At 48.5% G+C, this 16,843-nt stretch overlaps 8 protein-coding genes across 8 annotated transcripts; 2 read left to right on the forward strand and 6 right to left on the reverse strand.

The window, feature by feature from the left end:
- Positions 1-1,198: 1,198 nt before the first annotated feature.
- On the reverse strand, positions 1,199-1,449 carry N7517_003638 (uncharacterized protein; the record flags this gene model as incomplete). Its single annotated transcript, XM_056721368.1, has 2 exons — positions 1,199-1,359; positions 1,428-1,449. 2 exons carry the CDS (start codon positions 1,447-1,449, stop codon positions 1,199-1,201), a joined length of 183 nt encoding a protein of 60 aa, XP_056577618.1.
- A 559-nt stretch (positions 1,450-2,008) lies between these two features.
- On the reverse strand, positions 2,009-4,285 carry N7517_003639 (uncharacterized protein; the record flags this gene model as incomplete). Its single annotated transcript, XM_056721369.1, has 1 exon — positions 2,009-4,285. The coding sequence occupies one exon, from the start codon at positions 4,283-4,285 to the stop codon at positions 2,009-2,011; it is 2,277 nt and encodes a 758-aa protein (XP_056577619.1).
- Positions 4,286-4,892: 607 nt separating this feature from the next.
- N7517_003640 (uncharacterized protein) lies at positions 4,893-6,960 on the reverse strand (the record flags this gene model as incomplete). The annotated part of the gene is made up of 8 exons (XM_056721370.1): positions 4,893-5,037; positions 5,106-5,358; positions 5,440-5,845; positions 5,894-6,080; positions 6,149-6,224; positions 6,277-6,372; positions 6,428-6,667; positions 6,723-6,960. 8 exons carry the CDS (start codon positions 6,958-6,960, stop codon positions 4,893-4,895), a joined length of 1,641 nt encoding a protein of 546 aa, XP_056577620.1.
- Positions 6,961-7,745: 785 nt separating this feature from the next.
- Positions 7,746-8,771, reverse strand: N7517_003641 (Alpha-1-2-mannosidase; the record flags this gene model as incomplete). The annotated part of the gene is given in 2 exon segments (XM_056721371.1): positions 7,746-8,174; positions 8,190-8,771. 2 exon segments carry the CDS (start codon positions 8,769-8,771, stop codon positions 7,746-7,748), a joined length of 1,011 nt encoding a protein of 336 aa, XP_056577621.1.
- Positions 8,772-10,843: 2,072 nt separating this feature from the next.
- Positions 10,844-11,809, forward strand: N7517_003642 (M50 family metallopeptidase; the record flags this gene model as incomplete). The annotated part of the gene is made up of 4 exons (XM_056721372.1): positions 10,844-11,026; positions 11,078-11,440; positions 11,502-11,546; positions 11,600-11,809. The coding sequence occupies 4 exons, from the start codon at positions 10,844-10,846 to the stop codon at positions 11,807-11,809; spliced, it is 801 nt and encodes a 266-aa protein (XP_056577622.1).
- Positions 11,810-12,178: 369 nt separating this feature from the next.
- N7517_003643 (uncharacterized protein) lies at positions 12,179-12,555 on the reverse strand (the record flags this gene model as incomplete). Its single annotated transcript, XM_056721373.1, has 2 exons — positions 12,179-12,281; positions 12,341-12,555. 2 exons carry the CDS (start codon positions 12,553-12,555, stop codon positions 12,179-12,181), a joined length of 318 nt encoding a protein of 105 aa, XP_056577623.1.
- A 586-nt stretch (positions 12,556-13,141) lies between these two features.
- N7517_003644 (uncharacterized protein) lies at positions 13,142-14,843 on the reverse strand (the record flags this gene model as incomplete). The annotated part of the gene is made up of 2 exons (XM_056721374.1): positions 13,142-14,510; positions 14,563-14,843. 2 exons carry the CDS (start codon positions 14,841-14,843, stop codon positions 13,142-13,144), a joined length of 1,650 nt encoding a protein of 549 aa, XP_056577624.1.
- Positions 14,844-15,346: 503 nt separating this feature from the next.
- On the forward strand, positions 15,347-16,634 carry N7517_003645 (threonine aldolase GLY1; the record flags this gene model as incomplete). Its single annotated transcript, XM_056721375.1, has 3 exons — positions 15,347-15,458; positions 15,510-16,463; positions 16,528-16,634. The coding sequence occupies 3 exons, from the start codon at positions 15,347-15,349 to the stop codon at positions 16,632-16,634; spliced, it is 1,173 nt and encodes a 390-aa protein (XP_056577625.1).
- Between the last annotated feature and the right edge of the window lie 209 nt (positions 16,635-16,843).

Below are 16,843 nucleotides of genomic sequence, written 5' to 3' on the forward strand. Positions count from 1 at the left end.
TCGCATCTCCGAGAGCGTGATGTTATTAACGCATAGGGCCCTTAGACAGCATCTCTCGTAGGGTAAGATAGCTTAGGGGTTCACCATGTCTCCTTTCTTCCCAAACACAAGTCACTCCATCCTCACTCCATTAGCCCTACTACATAATTCCATGAGTATCTCTCTACCATACCGCCAACCTTCGAAAGCTTGCTGTTGAATCATTAGATTACTTTACATCATTCCAAGATCGGGTATCCGGGGACAACGCGTCTATAATTTCCAACAGTCGAATCTTACCATCAAATTCACATACTTTGCGCCATCAGTCATCACAGTTATTGGCGAGTATCCAAAGTTGTCATATCGCCTCCCTGGTTGAGGCGCTCTCTCTTCTGGCTGCTGGGGCGGAGGGGGCTCTACCTAGTGCGCCCCTCGTCGAAGTCCCCGGCCCCAGAGCCCCCCGGAAGGTACCCCCGTCCAGTCCCCTCGCGCCTCGCGCTCGGTGGGTTTCAAGAGCTTCGCGGAATAGTATCTTAGTCCCCCAGCGGGAAACACGACCTAGGTTAGGGTCTTCTTTATTTTGGCCAGGAAGCTGTTAAATGAGGTAACAATCGGTGTTCAGCTACATTCGTTTAGGTTTTGGCTTTGTGCGAGCTGGTCTCTCCCGTGATTGTTGCGTATTACATGTTGGGTACTTGATATTCTTCTTGGAACAAGTTGAACACATCTGGTGAATTTCATGCGCTCTTCCAATGGCATATTCTAACGCCTTTTGTCTGCGGTACTCTGCTCTACCACATATATTCCGCGAGGAGGGACATAGTTTGAACGGAACAGAAATGTTCCAACTATGATCAGGATGTGCGAGTGATTAGAGGTTTCTCACTGTGATAGTAAAATTGAAGGGTGGGGTGGGGGTTTCAACCAGGATGGTATATGACGTACTATGAATTCATTTTGGATACAGTAGGACAGGGATTTCTATAGCTAAATACCTCGATATACAGGGTTTCAAGTGGTGCTCTGCACTATGAACGCCCAGCAGACAAAGAGATCTGTGATGAAGCCTAAACTACTCGAATAGGCAACTACTGAGAATAAAAATATTGAATTGAATGTGACCGCAAAATCAGAAGGATCTGAGCAAAGTATGGCTGATCTCCTTCACTCTTGTTTCAGTCCGTCTTCGACAGCCAGAAAACCAGCCGTCGGTGTCTCATTCAGAGTCTTCATCCTCTCGAGAAAGGGCCTCCACAATTTTCAGTCCCTTCTCAGCGTCATCGTCTTCCCATACCGTGAGACCGAAGCTTAGCAGAAAGTATGTCCACCCACCATACGATTCAACAACCGCGCGCTCGGCGGGGGTGAGAAATGGTTCTGTTGCATTCTAGAGTCAGCCATGGATAGTACTTTGTATTCGATGGGCCAACGGGGAATGAATGTACGAAGTGCATCAGTGTCCGGCATTTTGCTCGTAGACGACAGTTTTCACTTTGCTCGTAAAGGAGGGAGTGTCTAGTCCGGGTGCTGATAGCAGCTATTCAAACCCCGTGAAGATATATCATTGAAACTCACGGTAAAATGGCTTCAGCGCTGGAGTGTGTGTGGGAGGTTGGTGAAGAAGTCAGAAAAGTCAGAGAGGATGAGCATGGAGGTCAACAAACCGACAAACTTTGGGAAGGTGCGCGCGATAGCGACACCGCATACAAGACTACGCCTATATGACAAAGCTACAGGCAAAGTCGCTTCAAACAAATATGAACGTAGTGGCCAATAATCAAGAGCCCATGTCATAGGCAATATATTTAGCTTGTATGAGTTTCCCTCGGATTACGCAGCAGATCTTTCTCCTCATTATTCTTCAACATGAAAATGATCTTCTGGTACCTCAGTGGATCAGCTTCGGCAAGCCAAGAAATGCCAGAATCCGCGCCCAGAACAGACGACTCCCCCTATTTGTTTCAATTCCAAGCCAATCAGTCTGGCCGAGCAAGGTTGAAGATCTTTTTCACATCTTCTACAGTGACTAAAAGTAAATAACGGTACCATTCTCCTGGCGGACGAATTGCAGGAACTCATCCAAATCATTGTTGTTCGGTGTACCAACGACGAATACCGCTGGTTTCCCGTATGGTGCGGAGACACGTGCAGTCTGGCCACCTCGGTACTTCTTACCAGTCCAAACGTGGGTAAAGACTTGATTCTTTCCGGGAAAGTAGACCTTCACGCTAGTGCGGTCTGGGTCTAACACCGGTGCGACATACAAATCAGAGCCCAGATAGAAGCTCTGATAGCTGATTGCCTTGGCGACCTCGTCATCCGGGTGGTAGACGACGGGCATACGAAGCAAGGGCCAGCCCAGCTTCTTGCTTTCGGTTTCCAAGATGCGCCGACGATATTTCGCAAGACTGGCAAACATGCGCGCGTTGTAACCGAACCAAGAGTACGTGGTAGAGTTGCTGTAGAACTGCGCGTTGATCTGGGGGACGTTGCCCTCGTGGGTACGGAAGACTACACTGGAGACGGCGGCAAGTTCGCCCCACCGACCGAGTAGTTCAGAAGAACGGTTCACAACACCGTTGCTATCCCAGGTAGTGGTGTATCCACCAATCTCCATGTGGCCGTGAGCATAGCCTGACAGGCCCATGTGGCCCATGACGGTGACGGCAGCCTTGATACCATCGTTGATGCCCCAGTTAGTGTTTTGGTCGCCTGCCCAATATAGGTTCATATACCGGTTTGCCGCCATGGAGGATGAGCGATGGAACAGGATGGCGTCGGAGAATGAAGACACGTTCTTTCCAATCCACTGATGCAGAGCAGCCCACTCGCGGGGATAGGCATTGTGGTAGAAGAATGGATCAATACTCATGTTGGAGAACTGAGTGTCGGGGTAGATAGGGGTATATTCTCCAAAATCAGTCATGAATCCAGAGATATTGGCACTCCAAACTTGATCCAGCATCACCTCCTTGAACCAGGATCGTCCAGCAGTGTTGGTAAGATCAAGAATACCAGCGTCAAGGCCGGGGCCACTGGAAATAACGGATGTGCTATTGGTAGTGGAGTTTTGGATCATGTAACGACCCTGACTAGCCTCGTCGTAAAGGTTGGTGCGGTAGCCATTCGGCTTCGTGCTGACATTCGCCAAAAATGGGTTTATGTACGCCAAAGTACGGACATTGTACCGATCCCGCAGCGACTGAACAAACTCGTTCCATGTTGGGTAAAGTGTAGTATCAGATTCCCAGTTCCACCAAAGACGAGACACATTCAGCGACATGTAGGACACGCTCTGCGAGTGTGTACCAGACCAATCCTGAAGCCAGACTGCAGCAATGGGACATTCAAGTTCAAGTCCTTGGCTGACAATCCGGTTCACCTTGGTTTGCCCTCCTTGAATAGCAAGCACTGCACCAGTGTCGACCCACTCCGGCAATGCGGCCATCTTGCCGGTATAATCGGTAAGCATGGAGATACTATTCAGCATGTTCTCAGCTTGCATAAAGTAACCCTCCACGGTCAGGCCGTCATATCGCACAGTAACAGCACTAGGATCGGTGAAATCGAAGGTAGTGTACGCAGAGCTCTCTTGTGTTAGATGGAACACCCGGGATTTCGAGCTGATATACTGCGGGACCGCGGTGTAGGTTGTGAACTGATCTCCGCCGGCAAAGAAGCTGTCCGCGTTTTCAAGTCGCGTTGTTGGCTGGTCACCGCGACCGACACCTTGCTCACGCGAGAATATCGGAACAGTCTGGTTTTTGAAAGAGGCGAACGATCCCTGGGCACCAAGTCCGTAGAAATCCTCAGATGGAGAAGATCGGTATGTCAAATATAGCTTTGTTGGCGAATCTGATGAAGTTTCAGGGTCGACATTGACGCTGAAAGCAACGCGATCGGGGAACTGCGATGGGACCCAGAAGGCAACAGAGAAATGAGGAGTGACATTGCCACAGCCCGTGAGCTGACCCTCAATAACCGCAGCATGGTAATTCTCGCTTTCTTGCCACGACTTGACAGCAACATCGCTTATCTTCTGGCCGGTACACTTGTTTCGGTCTACTTCATTGATCTTGAAGTTGCCATTGGCGGCGATCACCTCGTCGTATCCTGCGCTGACACTAAGAAATGACTGTCCTGGCACGGTCTCCCAAATTGACCTACCATGGTTGGCAATGGACAGTTGGTTGGAATCCACATTTACTGTGAGTTCAAAGCCATTCCCTAGGTTCCATGGGGTATGGACGCCGACACACGGAGCTGCGAGAGAGGCCCAAAGCCAAAGGTTGGGGGCGCGCATCTTAGAATGAGACTTTGATCGGAGCACGGAGCGTCCAAATGGCGGGAGGCTGGTTTATAAAGTTGCATGGTCTCCGCACTAGGGTCTGCAGAATCTTTGGATGACATCTGAGGAGAAGTCTGTCCCACTTAGTGCAATCGTAGTAATTTGTATCCGTCGACAGTCTGTAGTTTTCGGCCAATCAATATGATACCATCCATTTATCTAATGATGATCAGCCAATTCTATAACCTTAAATGGTTGGTCCCGCCAAAGGGTGACGGAGAAATAGGCTCCATAGCCGACGGCTCCGTCGGCTCATCGCGAGGGACCGCTTCTACAACGCGATATCGCCATACACTCGTGGTGAGATATAATCTGGGCATCGGAATAACTTCGGCCTTCTTAGAGCTCACTCTAGTTTGCCATCCCATCCGTACACTCATGTATAGATCCTTCCACATATGCTGGAAGAGGAACGGGTCGGCCCGAATGGCTCCACACGGAGATGACGTCTTAAATGCTAAAATGGTACGAAAGGATATCGACTTGGAACAATGATAATGTAAATGTACATAGTTGGAGAAATATGTAAGGCTCTCGCCATTTAGTCAACTGGTCACATATCTCAAGCATCCCTCTTAGGTACTCTGACAAGCTGATGCGCCACAGCACCATTATCCAGAATGAGAACCGCTTGCTCCCATTTGAATCCTTGAATTCTAGGTAGAAGCTTGATCCAGACATAATAGTAGACTCCACATAGCCCGACACTGTATTGATGGTTCGTCGAGTCAGTTATATATACCAATGAGGATTGACGGGGCCAGCAACAACTTACATTCCAAGGGCAACCGCGCAATATGTTGCATACCAGAAGCTCACGTCGCCTCCATTTGCCCCGGTACTGGGCGGATACCAAGGCATCACAACCATATACAAGTTCGAGAGAATTGCAAACGCCACTGTAATGTGCCAGGCCTTGTATTCCGGTTCCGGGAGACTCAGCCGGGCACGACGAATTCGAGTGACCACCAGACCGATTGTGAGTAATGACCCAAAGAAACTTGATGCATAAACCCCAAGATCCACAACTATTCACTCCAATTAGCACAACGTCTTGTCAATTCTTCCATAGTACTCAAAGAGCATATCCGAAAAAGACAAAAACATACCGAAATTGAATGCATCACCAGCAGGCGGCGCCAGGATCATCACCACAGTAAACGCCCATTTCACAAAGTATGGACCGAGTGGTGTTCCAAATGGCCAAGTCGAAGTCCAAAATGTCGTGAACGGCAGCACACCTTGCCTTCCACACTCCCTCAGCATTCGAGACTGTCCCAGAAGTACAGCAAGCAGATTTCCAAAAGCGCTAACGCAGATGAGGAAGTTCAACGCCGAAGCCGCACCACCAGTTCCAAATACCTTTTCGAAAAAGACACCAGCGGCAACGACCTTCGACTCTAGGATTTCTTCCTTGGTCGCCGCGCTAAAATACGCAATGTTTGCCAGCATGTATAGCACTGCCGTCGCACCCAATGATAGCGGAGCACTCCACTTCAAGGTTTTGGTAGGATTCTAATGCGAGTTAGCAAAAGGATCTTGGCCATCATGCCAAGTACATACCCGGACTTCGTTGACGACATTGAAGGCATTCTCATAGCCCGCAAAAGAGAACCAGACCTTGGTCAATGCATTGGTTGCTCCGTAGGCTGTCGCAGCACCAGTACCCTCAAATGCATTCCTAAAATTTGCTTTGGGGTCTTTCACTGAGGTATGACCTCCAAGAACTACCAAGCCAGTTATCGCAATGCTGAGTATGAGTTAGTTTTGCTGGTTGAAAAGATATACCCCGTCATTACATTGCGGATCAACACGTACAATATCAATGTCACCAGCTTGACCAGCCCAATGGCATTTGCGACTCTTAGAGACCATCTAGTATGAAATGCGAGAACTGTGGCAGAATTATCAGAGCGCATCACACAATACGAATAATTCCTACTCACCCAGAACGGCGACAGTATAGCAAGCGATAGCGACGCCTTTCAATTTCCATGGCGTAAAATCAGAGTCTGCGAGTTTGAAAAGATACTGTGCCAGCACTATAGAAAGATTAGCATATCTTCACTTCATCATAGACCAGTGCTATAATCATACCAACGGCATTACTGCTGCTAAACGAAAAAAGCACCATCTGCATCGCAAAGACCGTAGGGAAGAAGTACTTGGGTCGGGGATAAGACTGTTCCAAGTAGACAACCTCGGAACCGGACCGACTAGGGAAACACGATGCAAATTCCATGTAGACCGATAGGGAGCTCGATGCCATCAGATAGCCAATGACCCAATATATCAACGATAGACCAACGGAGCCGGCACCTTTGAGGACGGTCGATGCTGTTTTACGTGAGTATATTTCCAAAGAATGGAGAGAAGATTGAACTGTACTTACGTGTTGAAAAAACTCCCGTTCCAATCATCTTACTCAAATTCAAGAAAACCACAGTAATCCAACCGACCGAGTACCCCAGCGGAGAATTAACCTCAACGGGCGCTCCCGTTGCTTCCTGGTATGTGGCCTTGGAGGTGTTTCCACCCACCTCGGTGGTATATTTCAGACTATCATTGTCGCTGCTGTCATATTGGGGGGGCGCCTCGGTATACTCCCGTACGGGAGACGGAAGACCCATTTTAGCTGGCGGGATAGAAGGATGAGCAGAAGGTAATTATTTGTTACACACATGGCGAGACATCAGATATACATATAATCTTTTTCACCTCGGGCCCTCCACAATAACTTGGCCATGATCAGGGGTGTGACAAGCCTCATCGGGGACTACAATGATGTGATCAGACGGAATGGCCGGGAATTCTGACCCTTATGGCGTTCACGTTAAATTCTATAGCTTTAGCATGGCTTGGGTGCACGCTCTAATCTTACTTTTGAGTTGTGGATACTAGCTTCCAGCGCGGATGGCGATGATAATATCGCTAGGTTGCAATGAGAAAGCCGAGGAATAATTTGCGACCAGTTAGAACCTTGATAACATATAACTCTGTCAATGGCCAAGTCAATGGCCAAGGTCTTGTGTGTTCAAAGCGACACGGCAGGTACTATGGCGCAATACTTTGCAACAGAGCATGAGGATGAGGTGATGGAAAATCAATGAGGGGTTGGGAATTATTGTCAGCTCTGCTGATACATTTGGATAAAACACAACACACCATGGGTAGGCTGAAGAATCTAGCTAGCAAGGTATCTGTGGCAAATGATGAATCCCACAGAGAGCCGAGTCTACCTTGGAAAATGAAGTTTGCAAAAAGTACGATACCAACAACTTTCCGCTCAAGATCTATCGTTCTGACGGAACATAAAGCGACATTTCAATTGTTTCAAGGCCATAAGGACCTCCACTAGCTTGCCTGTTCTATCTTGATCCCCATTTCTCTGGTCTTCGTGGATGTGCCACAACTATCAAGTTTCCCATAAGGGGCGACTTCCCCAGGAAGTGGGCGTAGATCTCATCTCAAATCCGATCCTTGCCACATTCACAAGCTGGCTGTGCTTCAAATTTGGAGGGTTGATACGCTTTCCATCAACCTTCAGGCTCCTAATATACGGCTTCGTGGGTGCCCCCGGAGCCCTAATTTCAAGCCTCCTCTCTCTGTCATTGGCGGCTCGTCCACCAGTGCTTGCTCCACTGGGAAATTGGATAGACACTTCCTCGAAGAACGGTGTGCCGACAATATACTCATCACTAGCAGGGTTGACGGGATAGAATCCCAATGCGGAGAAGACATACCAAGCACTCATCTGTCCCAATCCCCCACTGGTCGTATTGTAGTTGGCCCAAGCAATGTCCCTTATTGTCTCAGCTGCTTGGTTGGGATAACCAAGAGCAGACTAGAGATAGGGTACATGATGACTTGGCTCGTTGGTATGGTCGTTGTGACCACCCTGGAAATGCGCATCCAATTTATCGCAGAAGGCTTGACGGCCATTGAAAAGCCTAGCTAGCCCTTTCATGTCATGCATCACGTCAAACGTGTAGACATAGTCATCACCTTCGGTCCATCCAAAGCTGTTATTAGCCCAAGTCCCGTTCGCGTTGCGCGCTTGCATAAATTGAGTCTTGTTATTCCAAAGATACGCGAAGTTCCCGCTTCTGTTCTTGAGGGCTTGCACGGTGGCGTCGTCCTCTCCCGAATGGGCAGCAACAACCGAACAGGCGTAATCATTGAATGCGTAGTCCAATGTGCGGCTACCAGCCTCAGGCCAGTCGTCATTGTACACCCAGCCTTGCTTCATGTATGATGTGAGACCAGGGCGGGCTTCATATGAAATGCCGGGCTCGCGATCATAGTACAGGGTATCAGTATCGTGATCAGATGGGGTGTATGCATTCTTCTTGACAGCTTTCCAAGCCTTGCTAATATCAAAGTCCCCAAATTCTCGCTCTTGGGCGTTGGCAAGGACCACACCAGCATTCGTCGCGATCATGATAGTTGTCGCGACCTAGTTGGCCCACATTGGAAGTCAACTGGACCACTCGAAAATGCAAAGCAACGAGCGCATCATGCTATTGGCACGTTCCGGCGCCAATATTGTCAGGAGAGAGTGCTCGGCTCTGTATGTATCCCAGATTGACCAAGATTGGTAGTATGAGTCGTGCTCTGTATGGACACTATCAGTACAGCCCGAGTAGAAAACATGTACCATCATGCTTTGATGTTGGCTCTGAAAAGTTGGTTGGATACTGGAGTACAGGGAACAAGCCCGTATATTAGATAGTGCGAGGGTCATTATCCGGATGAGTCTTGTTAAAATCGCCTCTAAGCCCCCTTGTGTCAAGCGCCCACTATGTGGAAATCGCATCCATTGGACTCTGCAACAGAGATGTAAAGGGCGTAAATTAAAGTGATATTTGTTATGGTTAGACTATTCCCATATGAAGTTAAAATGACGTGAGGCATTTTAGTTTTGACTTTCCAAATCTCCCTCCTTAGCAGTTTTGCCTGTGTTGCAATATTCCTGCTTGACTCTGGCTATCGCGCGGTCACGGTACTCGGTTTTCGCCTCTTCCGTCAAATTTTCGAATGCCTCCAGGCCCCCAGGAGTGACCGCTTGAATGACAGCACTCCCATCATAAAACAAAAGTCGTCATTTTTCAGTACCATCTTGAGTTGATTCAACCAAAAAGACTTTGCAGACCCAGGGATGCCATACAGACCAATGATGACTGGCTTGGGCCATTCGCTAGGCTCAACTTAAATGGATGGTGCCTGGACGAGCTGAGAATGGTCATCGTCGTACATCATTTTGTAGGGTTCCATGGTGGATATCAAATGTGTGACGAGCAGGAGACAGGGTTGACATTTAGGTCTTCAACGGGAAAATAGTGCTACTTGATGAGGAAGGTCAACGCAAACTAGGGTTTTTTCAGGAATCTTTGATCATAAAGACCTTTTCTGATGTAACATCAAGCCCGAACCTGCTATCTAGAGGCAAGGCAAACAAAGGTAGTCAATCAACATGCAGAGAGTGTCACATAATCCGGGCAGCAAACAGGTCATCACACCATTTACTATCCCGAGATCATAACTTGTTGTTTATGGAAATAGCGGCCAGATCCGCCTAAGACGACGGCTAACTCGCTGAAAGTGCTTTTGATCAATCTCATGGCGGGAAGCAACTTCAGTGAGTTTGTGATCTTTGCTTGGGTTCACCACCTCATGGACAAGGTTCCAGTGCCGGGCATTACAGAAAAGGGCGGCCACTCTAAAGAAGGACCATCTTGACGTTTACTTTGCCAACATGTACATATAGATCGGAGTGGAGTGAAGACCGGACAAGCAAGAAGGATTCCGTGTTGGAAACCCATCGTATTCAGCCCGGGTGATTGAGAAAAGAACATCTGAAGTCTCACTGAGCTTTTGCCAACTAGTCTCTGCCAGTTGACGTTCAGATAGTTCCTCTCGAAGCCGGGCTCGATGCCACGAGAAGTAGGACTGCCGCGGCAGATTCAACATCTGAAACCACAGTCGTAATGCTGTACGTCTCAGAGAACCCATTCTTTCTTTTTATTTGATGCAAGGCTGAGCCTCAAACAGGACCAGTGGTTAAGACTGAATGGTTAGTGGATGGGTAAAGAGTACCTAGGTATTTTAAGACACGAGGCGTGTCATGTTAACATTCTATCAAACGCAGCTTCCTCAGAAGTTCACCATAACCTAGGACAGTTGGCAGGTACAACATGGGCAAATGATTTAATATCTTGTAGGAGTAATGTATCAAATTAATTCAGCTCTTGTGAATTTACCTGTGAAGAATACGGAGTGTCATTTTTATTTGATAGACGGTAGATGAAGGAGTAACCCTTCAGCCTAAATGGCCAAGACGCTAAAAATAGAACGCCCAGCCACATACGCCACAAAACAAGTGGCATGCGCGTTCCTATAGGGACGCGTGGATGATCTCCCTAACAGTTGACCATCAAATAAATTTGCACTTGCGTCTCATCAGTCTCAAAAGTCTGCATTTTTCTTCTCGATTTTCTGAGCTTATTTATCGCTATGCCAGCCCTATATGCAGCGCTAGCCCACAGCGTGGAAACGGCCCCGCACCAACTGGCCCGGCGTGGCTTGACTGTTAACCACACCCAAGCCGTCACCTTAGGGGTGATGGGAGCATATGTGGTGGTCATCGCATTACTATGGAATCTACCATATGTCCGCTGGGTTCTGTGGCCCTTCAAGGTAAATACTCCAAACCCCTTACCGATAGACTGCGACTAATCCCCTCGACAGATGCTGGTGATTGCCTTCCATGAATTCGGCCATGCGATTACTGCCTGCTGTACCGGTGGAAAGGTTAAGTCTATCTCGCTGGACCCGCACGAAGGTGGTGTCACTCACATGCAGGGCGGTATGAGTGCTATCACCCTGCCTGCTGGGTACCTGGGGTCATCGATTATCGGCGCTCTATTGATCTTCGCTGGATTTAATATTGTCGCCAGTAAGGTTGCCAGCATCATTCTCGGTGTCTGCTTCCTGCTGACCCTTTGGTGGGCACGGAGAGACTGGTTGACTATCGTGACTGTTCTTCTTGCGGTCGGGTTGTTGGTGGCTTGCTGGTTCATTGCCCATGGTGAAGCCTTGCGCTGGGTTGTGGTATGTCTGAGATTTTGATTCACCCTGTTGTCAACTTATACTAATCTGCTTTTCTCAACAGCTGTTTATTGGTGTCATGTCTGCTTTGTACAGTGTGTGGGATATTGTAAGTACTAGTTACACCCTCCTGATTTATGTTGCTAATAAGCTGTGCTCTAGTGCGACGATCTCATCCTTCGCAAAGTAAACAGTTCCGATGCCAGTGTCTTTGCAAAGAGGTACGGTGGATCTTCCCAGTGCTGGGGAGTCATCTGGTCTCTCATCTCTCTTGCTTTTATGGCTATTGGCATCATTGGTGGGATCGCAGCATTCCCCGAGTCATTCAGCGAACAACAGGACGATTCCAAACACTTTATCCCGACTCGCTAGTCTTGCAAGGTTGCTTTGGTGGACATTACAAACTGAAAATAATGATTTTATGAGATATGATAGCTTGACAGGATATATTCCCACATAGCTTAGGACTCCAGTTCCCAATTACTCTACTGATAATATTGGGAGTTTAATCACATGGACGCTTTGTTTTTATGAGCATTTATATTATTGTAGAAGGCCTTGTGCAGTACCAGATGAAGGGGCTTGTCATTGCTCAACGCTCAACAAGAGGTTCGTTCTTAGGTGACTATATCGACTCTAGCTACCGATCTATCAAGACAGCAACGCCTCTTTATCGGTGTTCCCACGTCGGTAAATTACACGTGTAATTTCTCTCGTGCGTGGGCATGTCAATGCCCCCAGTTAATCTTTGATCACTAGTCTCATCGTACCAGGCCACTCCTTTCCAAGGCAAACCGCGACATCAGTCGGGACATCTACGATCTTAATCGCAGTCCCCTTAAGCCTGTAGATTCCAGCAGTGTTAGAGGCTTAAGCTGGTGTAATTTTCTAACTTTAACATACATATCTTGCTCTTGTTGGCATGTAAAGCTGATTTTCCCACCAACGTCGTCGGCCTTTGTCACTTTTCCCTTCTGTATCACCGTGGTGATAATCGCTGGCTCGCCTTGTAACCCAGAACAGGTATAGATTGATTCTTCGCCCTCTTTGATGTCGGTGGGAAATATCAGGGTGTAGGCAAGTTCCTTGGCTTCTATCGTGCCGGAGTAGACGAGCATATTTTATCACAAAGTCACTTTACAATTGGAGGTTTAGCAACAGACACACCGTAGTAGATGTCAAAGTTACAGATATCGATCCTAATTCTTACGGTATGTAGTATAAAATGTAGAAATGGAAATGGGTTGTCTTTCAAAACGCCTACTGATCGAAATCAAGCGATATATATATATAGGCATCCCCTCTGGCCCGATAATTCCACACTGGTCATATAAATGGAGGGGAAATGCATAGACGCTTCTCCCTCGCACTGTATGCAAACCACTGGAGCTGAGCCCGACAGACAAAGTGATACTTCACCGCGAGTTGTAGATGCAAGATGACGATACTGAGCGTTGGGCGTTTCACCGCCAGTTGTTAAGCCTATTCATCTTATCACCCAATGTCGAGTTGCTCTATCAGTGAGAATAGGAAAGAGAGCATAACTAGGTATATGTTTTGCGAGACCTCTTGAATATAAATCGAGGGGATTGGCCAAGAACTACTCGCAGCTACCGATGCATTTGATTTTAAGGTTGAGAATAATACAGTTATATGCTGCTTATTGTCTATTGTACAAGTATGTGAAGAATAACCCCCGACGATTTATCGTGCATTCTCGGCCTCCAAAGCCTCCTCGTGCTGTAAAGCCATCTTGGCCATGACGTCCCGCGCCGCGACCTTAGCTTTCCGCTTCTCATTCATAGCAACCTCATCTCCCTCATCATCTGGACCGCCAGTTCGTTTTCCATTTGGAGACCCAGTATTACGCTTGCTCTTTTTGTTGGGTACTGGGTGGATCTCAGGAGGAGGCTTGGTGAATTCTTGTGACCTCTGCTGGCTCGCTTGGCTATCTTGGTCGTTGGTATCTGGCCCAAGGGATTGTGCACGCAAGCTGCGACGAGAGGTGCGACGTCGGACTGTGTTTGGTTGTCCGTTTGATTCGACATCCTCCTGTGTGCTAGAAGGAGCGGTACTAGGTGATTCTGTGGCACCGGGAAGGTTAGGGTGGCTAATTGATTTCCTCGGTCTGCCAGGCGGTCTTTTCTGAGGAACAGCTTGGGGCTGTGGAGGGGCTGTTTGAGGGTTATCTTCAGTCGGCGCACCTAGGCGCGGTCGTTTGGCTATGGTTTGTTGTATGTTGTAAGATTGTGTTTGGAGGGAGCTAGAGGGATTTCGAGGCTCTCGAGCAGGCATCTGCACCTCTAGGGAAGTCAGTTGCTCTTCTGCTAGTGGCCCATTGGTAATTGCAGGTTGGCGGTGGTCATTGAGAGGTATGCGCGAATTGGTCATCGGCGGATCTGATAGTGACATCTCATCCACCATGTCATCTTCGTCGAAGGAGTCTGCGATTGTCTGACTGCGATCGCCCGGGAATGCGTCAGGCCAGTTACGTTTCCGGCCCGCTTGGAGCAAGCCGGGGCTCCGAACTTCAGGGAGGGCAGCGTTCATGCTCATGATCGACAATGATTCTTGCTGGTGTGGTAGGGTCACCCCCATGTAGCGATTTTTCAGTTTCAGGGCCTCAATCTCCAACTTCAGTTTCTCGATCTCGTCAGACTTGGATTTGAGCTCTTTCAGCACCATAGCAATCATGTCAAAATCGTGCCCCTGAAGTACGGAACCTTCCCCCAGATTTCGCCCCGGTCCATTTAACTCGATTCGAAGTGCTGTAAATGAATGTTTGAGATCTGACATGGTGTCTTGGAGGTGGTTGACTGAGTTCGAAATCTGATCTATGCTTCGGCCCTGGTGGAGCATTTGCTTTTGCATGGATGGATCGAGGGTCGTGGGATCGGTGCAGCCAGCTGGCACCAGTGCACTGCCCTGGACGAGGTCGGGGTTTCGGCGCGGAGGTTCTTTCGGGGGGCAAATCAGTCGTTCGAGAGCCCCCTGTTTGAATACGGGCTGCACCGTTCGCATGGTAACAATCTCCCTAAAAGCGACTTTGGACATTTTCCAGAGAATATTCATCCTATAAACAGATTAGGCGTGACAAGCGCCAGTTTTTATTCACAGCCACTTACCCGTTATCAAGTGGACAAAGTACACCCATCCGTTGCTGACAGAGTTTACATGACACTTCCTGAATGACTCGGCCACGTAAAAGGGTCATATCCGATGTATGAGGGATTTGCTTCCGCTCCGAGGAAACGGCGATGCGATGGAGGTCAACACTGAGCCATGCTGTCGGGATTGAGTAGGCATTAGATAATTTGGCCCATTCGTTCTCCAGTGCAGCCAGTGAGCTGGAGCACCGAATACACTGACATAAAATGCCAGGCCGTGTGAGATGGGATAGATCCATCTTTGCGCGACCAGTTGTAAGCAGTCAGAGAGTAAGATTGTGCGGGCTTGAACCACTGCAGCGCATTGCCCGCAACCAAAGTGCTGAGTCAGCGGTCGAGGCCGCCCGTTGGATGCACTAGTCCTAATTAGGTTATCGATAAGGACTATATACAGTGGCGTCATAGCCCGAGCCATTAAGTCACACCCGTGGACATTATTATGCTCTTCTGATGGGTAGAACACAAGGCTTACATTGTACCTTGATTGGGATACATAGTATGCTTATCCCCCGATCACTAGTGTAACCTGTTGCATACGATGATTTCCATATCGCCCGGTCCGCAATGTAGCGGTATCTGTATCTGGATCACGTGTCGGCTCCCCTCTTTCCCCAACTCACTTAACGCATCTGCGCCTAATGTGACAAAACTCATGAATCGCTCCTTATATCTGATCCGTGGATCTTCCTCGGTGTTTCGATTAACACATCTGCAAGGACGCAAATTTTTCCCTCCCATCGCTATGGCCCAACTCTCAACTGATGCCATGGCTCATGCCTCGGCACTCACTGGCAACAGCGACAAGAAGCCCACCACTTGGCATGGCGCTGGAGCTGCTGAGTTTGACCTCCGAAGTATGACTCAATTAGGAAGAGGAAGAGGGAATTAACGCTGATCTAAGCCAGGCGATACAATGACGAAGCCTACACCGTCAATGCTCGAAGCGATCTGCCAAACAACTCTTCTGGACGATGTCTTCAATGAGGATCCAGTTACCAACGAGCTGCAAAGCTACGTCGCCGAGATTACCAATCATGAATCAAGTCTGTTGGTCCTTTCTGGTACAATGGGAAACCAGGTGGCCATTCGCTCGCATCTCGCGCAGCCACCCCATTCAGTGTTGTGTGATCATAGATCTCATATCATTTGTTATGAGGCTGGTGGTGTGAGCGCTTGGACTGGTGCTACCGTGAGCCCTGTTATCCCCAAAAATGGAGTTCATTTGACTTTGGAAGATATCCAAAAGCATGCAGTTCTTAGTGATAATATTCATTACTGCCCCACCAAATTGATCAGTTTGGAGAATACCCTCGATGGAATGATCATGCCGCTCACTGAGGCGAAGCGGATTGTGGAATGGGCTCACGTTAATGACATTAAAGTTCACTTGGATGGTGCCCGGTTGTGGGAGGCCGTCGTGGCCGGTGCTGGGAGCTTGCCTGAATATACAAGCCTCTTCGATAGCGTTAGTCTTTGCTTCTCGAAGGGCCTGGGGGCACCCATTGGAAGTATTATTGTCGGGTCCGAAGAGTTTATCAAGAAAGCGCGTTGGTTCCGCAAATCTATTGGCGGCGGTGCCCGACAGACGGGTGTGATTGCAGCTGCCGCTCGCGTTGCGCTCACTGAAACTTTTGGCACAGACCCTCAAGGCCAGACTGGAAAGCTTGCAGCAACGCATGAAAAGGCGAAGCGGGTAGCCGATCTCTGGACCAGTCGTGGTGGCAAGCTGCAGTACCCCCTGCACACCAATATGGTTTGGTTGGACCTCGAGGCATCAGGAGTGGGGCCAAATGACCTGGCAGAGATTGGACAGCAAAAAGGGCTAAGATTGATGGGTGGCCGCGTAGTGGTCCATTACCGTAAGTGTTTCCTTAATCTGCCTTGGGATTGATAATGCATGACTCAAAATCTGACCTGCCACAGAGGTATCGGACGAAGCAATCGCACGGCTGGAACAAGTGTTCGATGCGGCCCTGAAGGGTGATTTCAAACGGAGTGAAGATACTAGCAAGCCGTACGGAAGTAAATAGTTCGGAGTAAATAATATCAATTCTAACATAGATATAAAAGCCTTCATGATGTATCCATTGTGTCTTATGTACAATGTGTGTATTTCATAGATCTATCTTGGCACTAATTCCGGTCAGCCCCCGCTGTATCCCGCTTGACCAATCAACGCGCCTGTTGCCTGATGAGTAACGAGTTTACGCGCCTTAGGAACGCGTTATTGCCTCAGGAA

Source organism: Penicillium concentricum (assembly GCF_028827145.1).
Source record: "Penicillium concentricum strain IBT 3081 chromosome Unknown utg000002l_segment0_segment0, whole genome shotgun sequence".
Classification (NCBI taxonomy): domain Eukaryota; kingdom Fungi; phylum Ascomycota; class Eurotiomycetes; order Eurotiales; family Aspergillaceae; genus Penicillium; species Penicillium concentricum.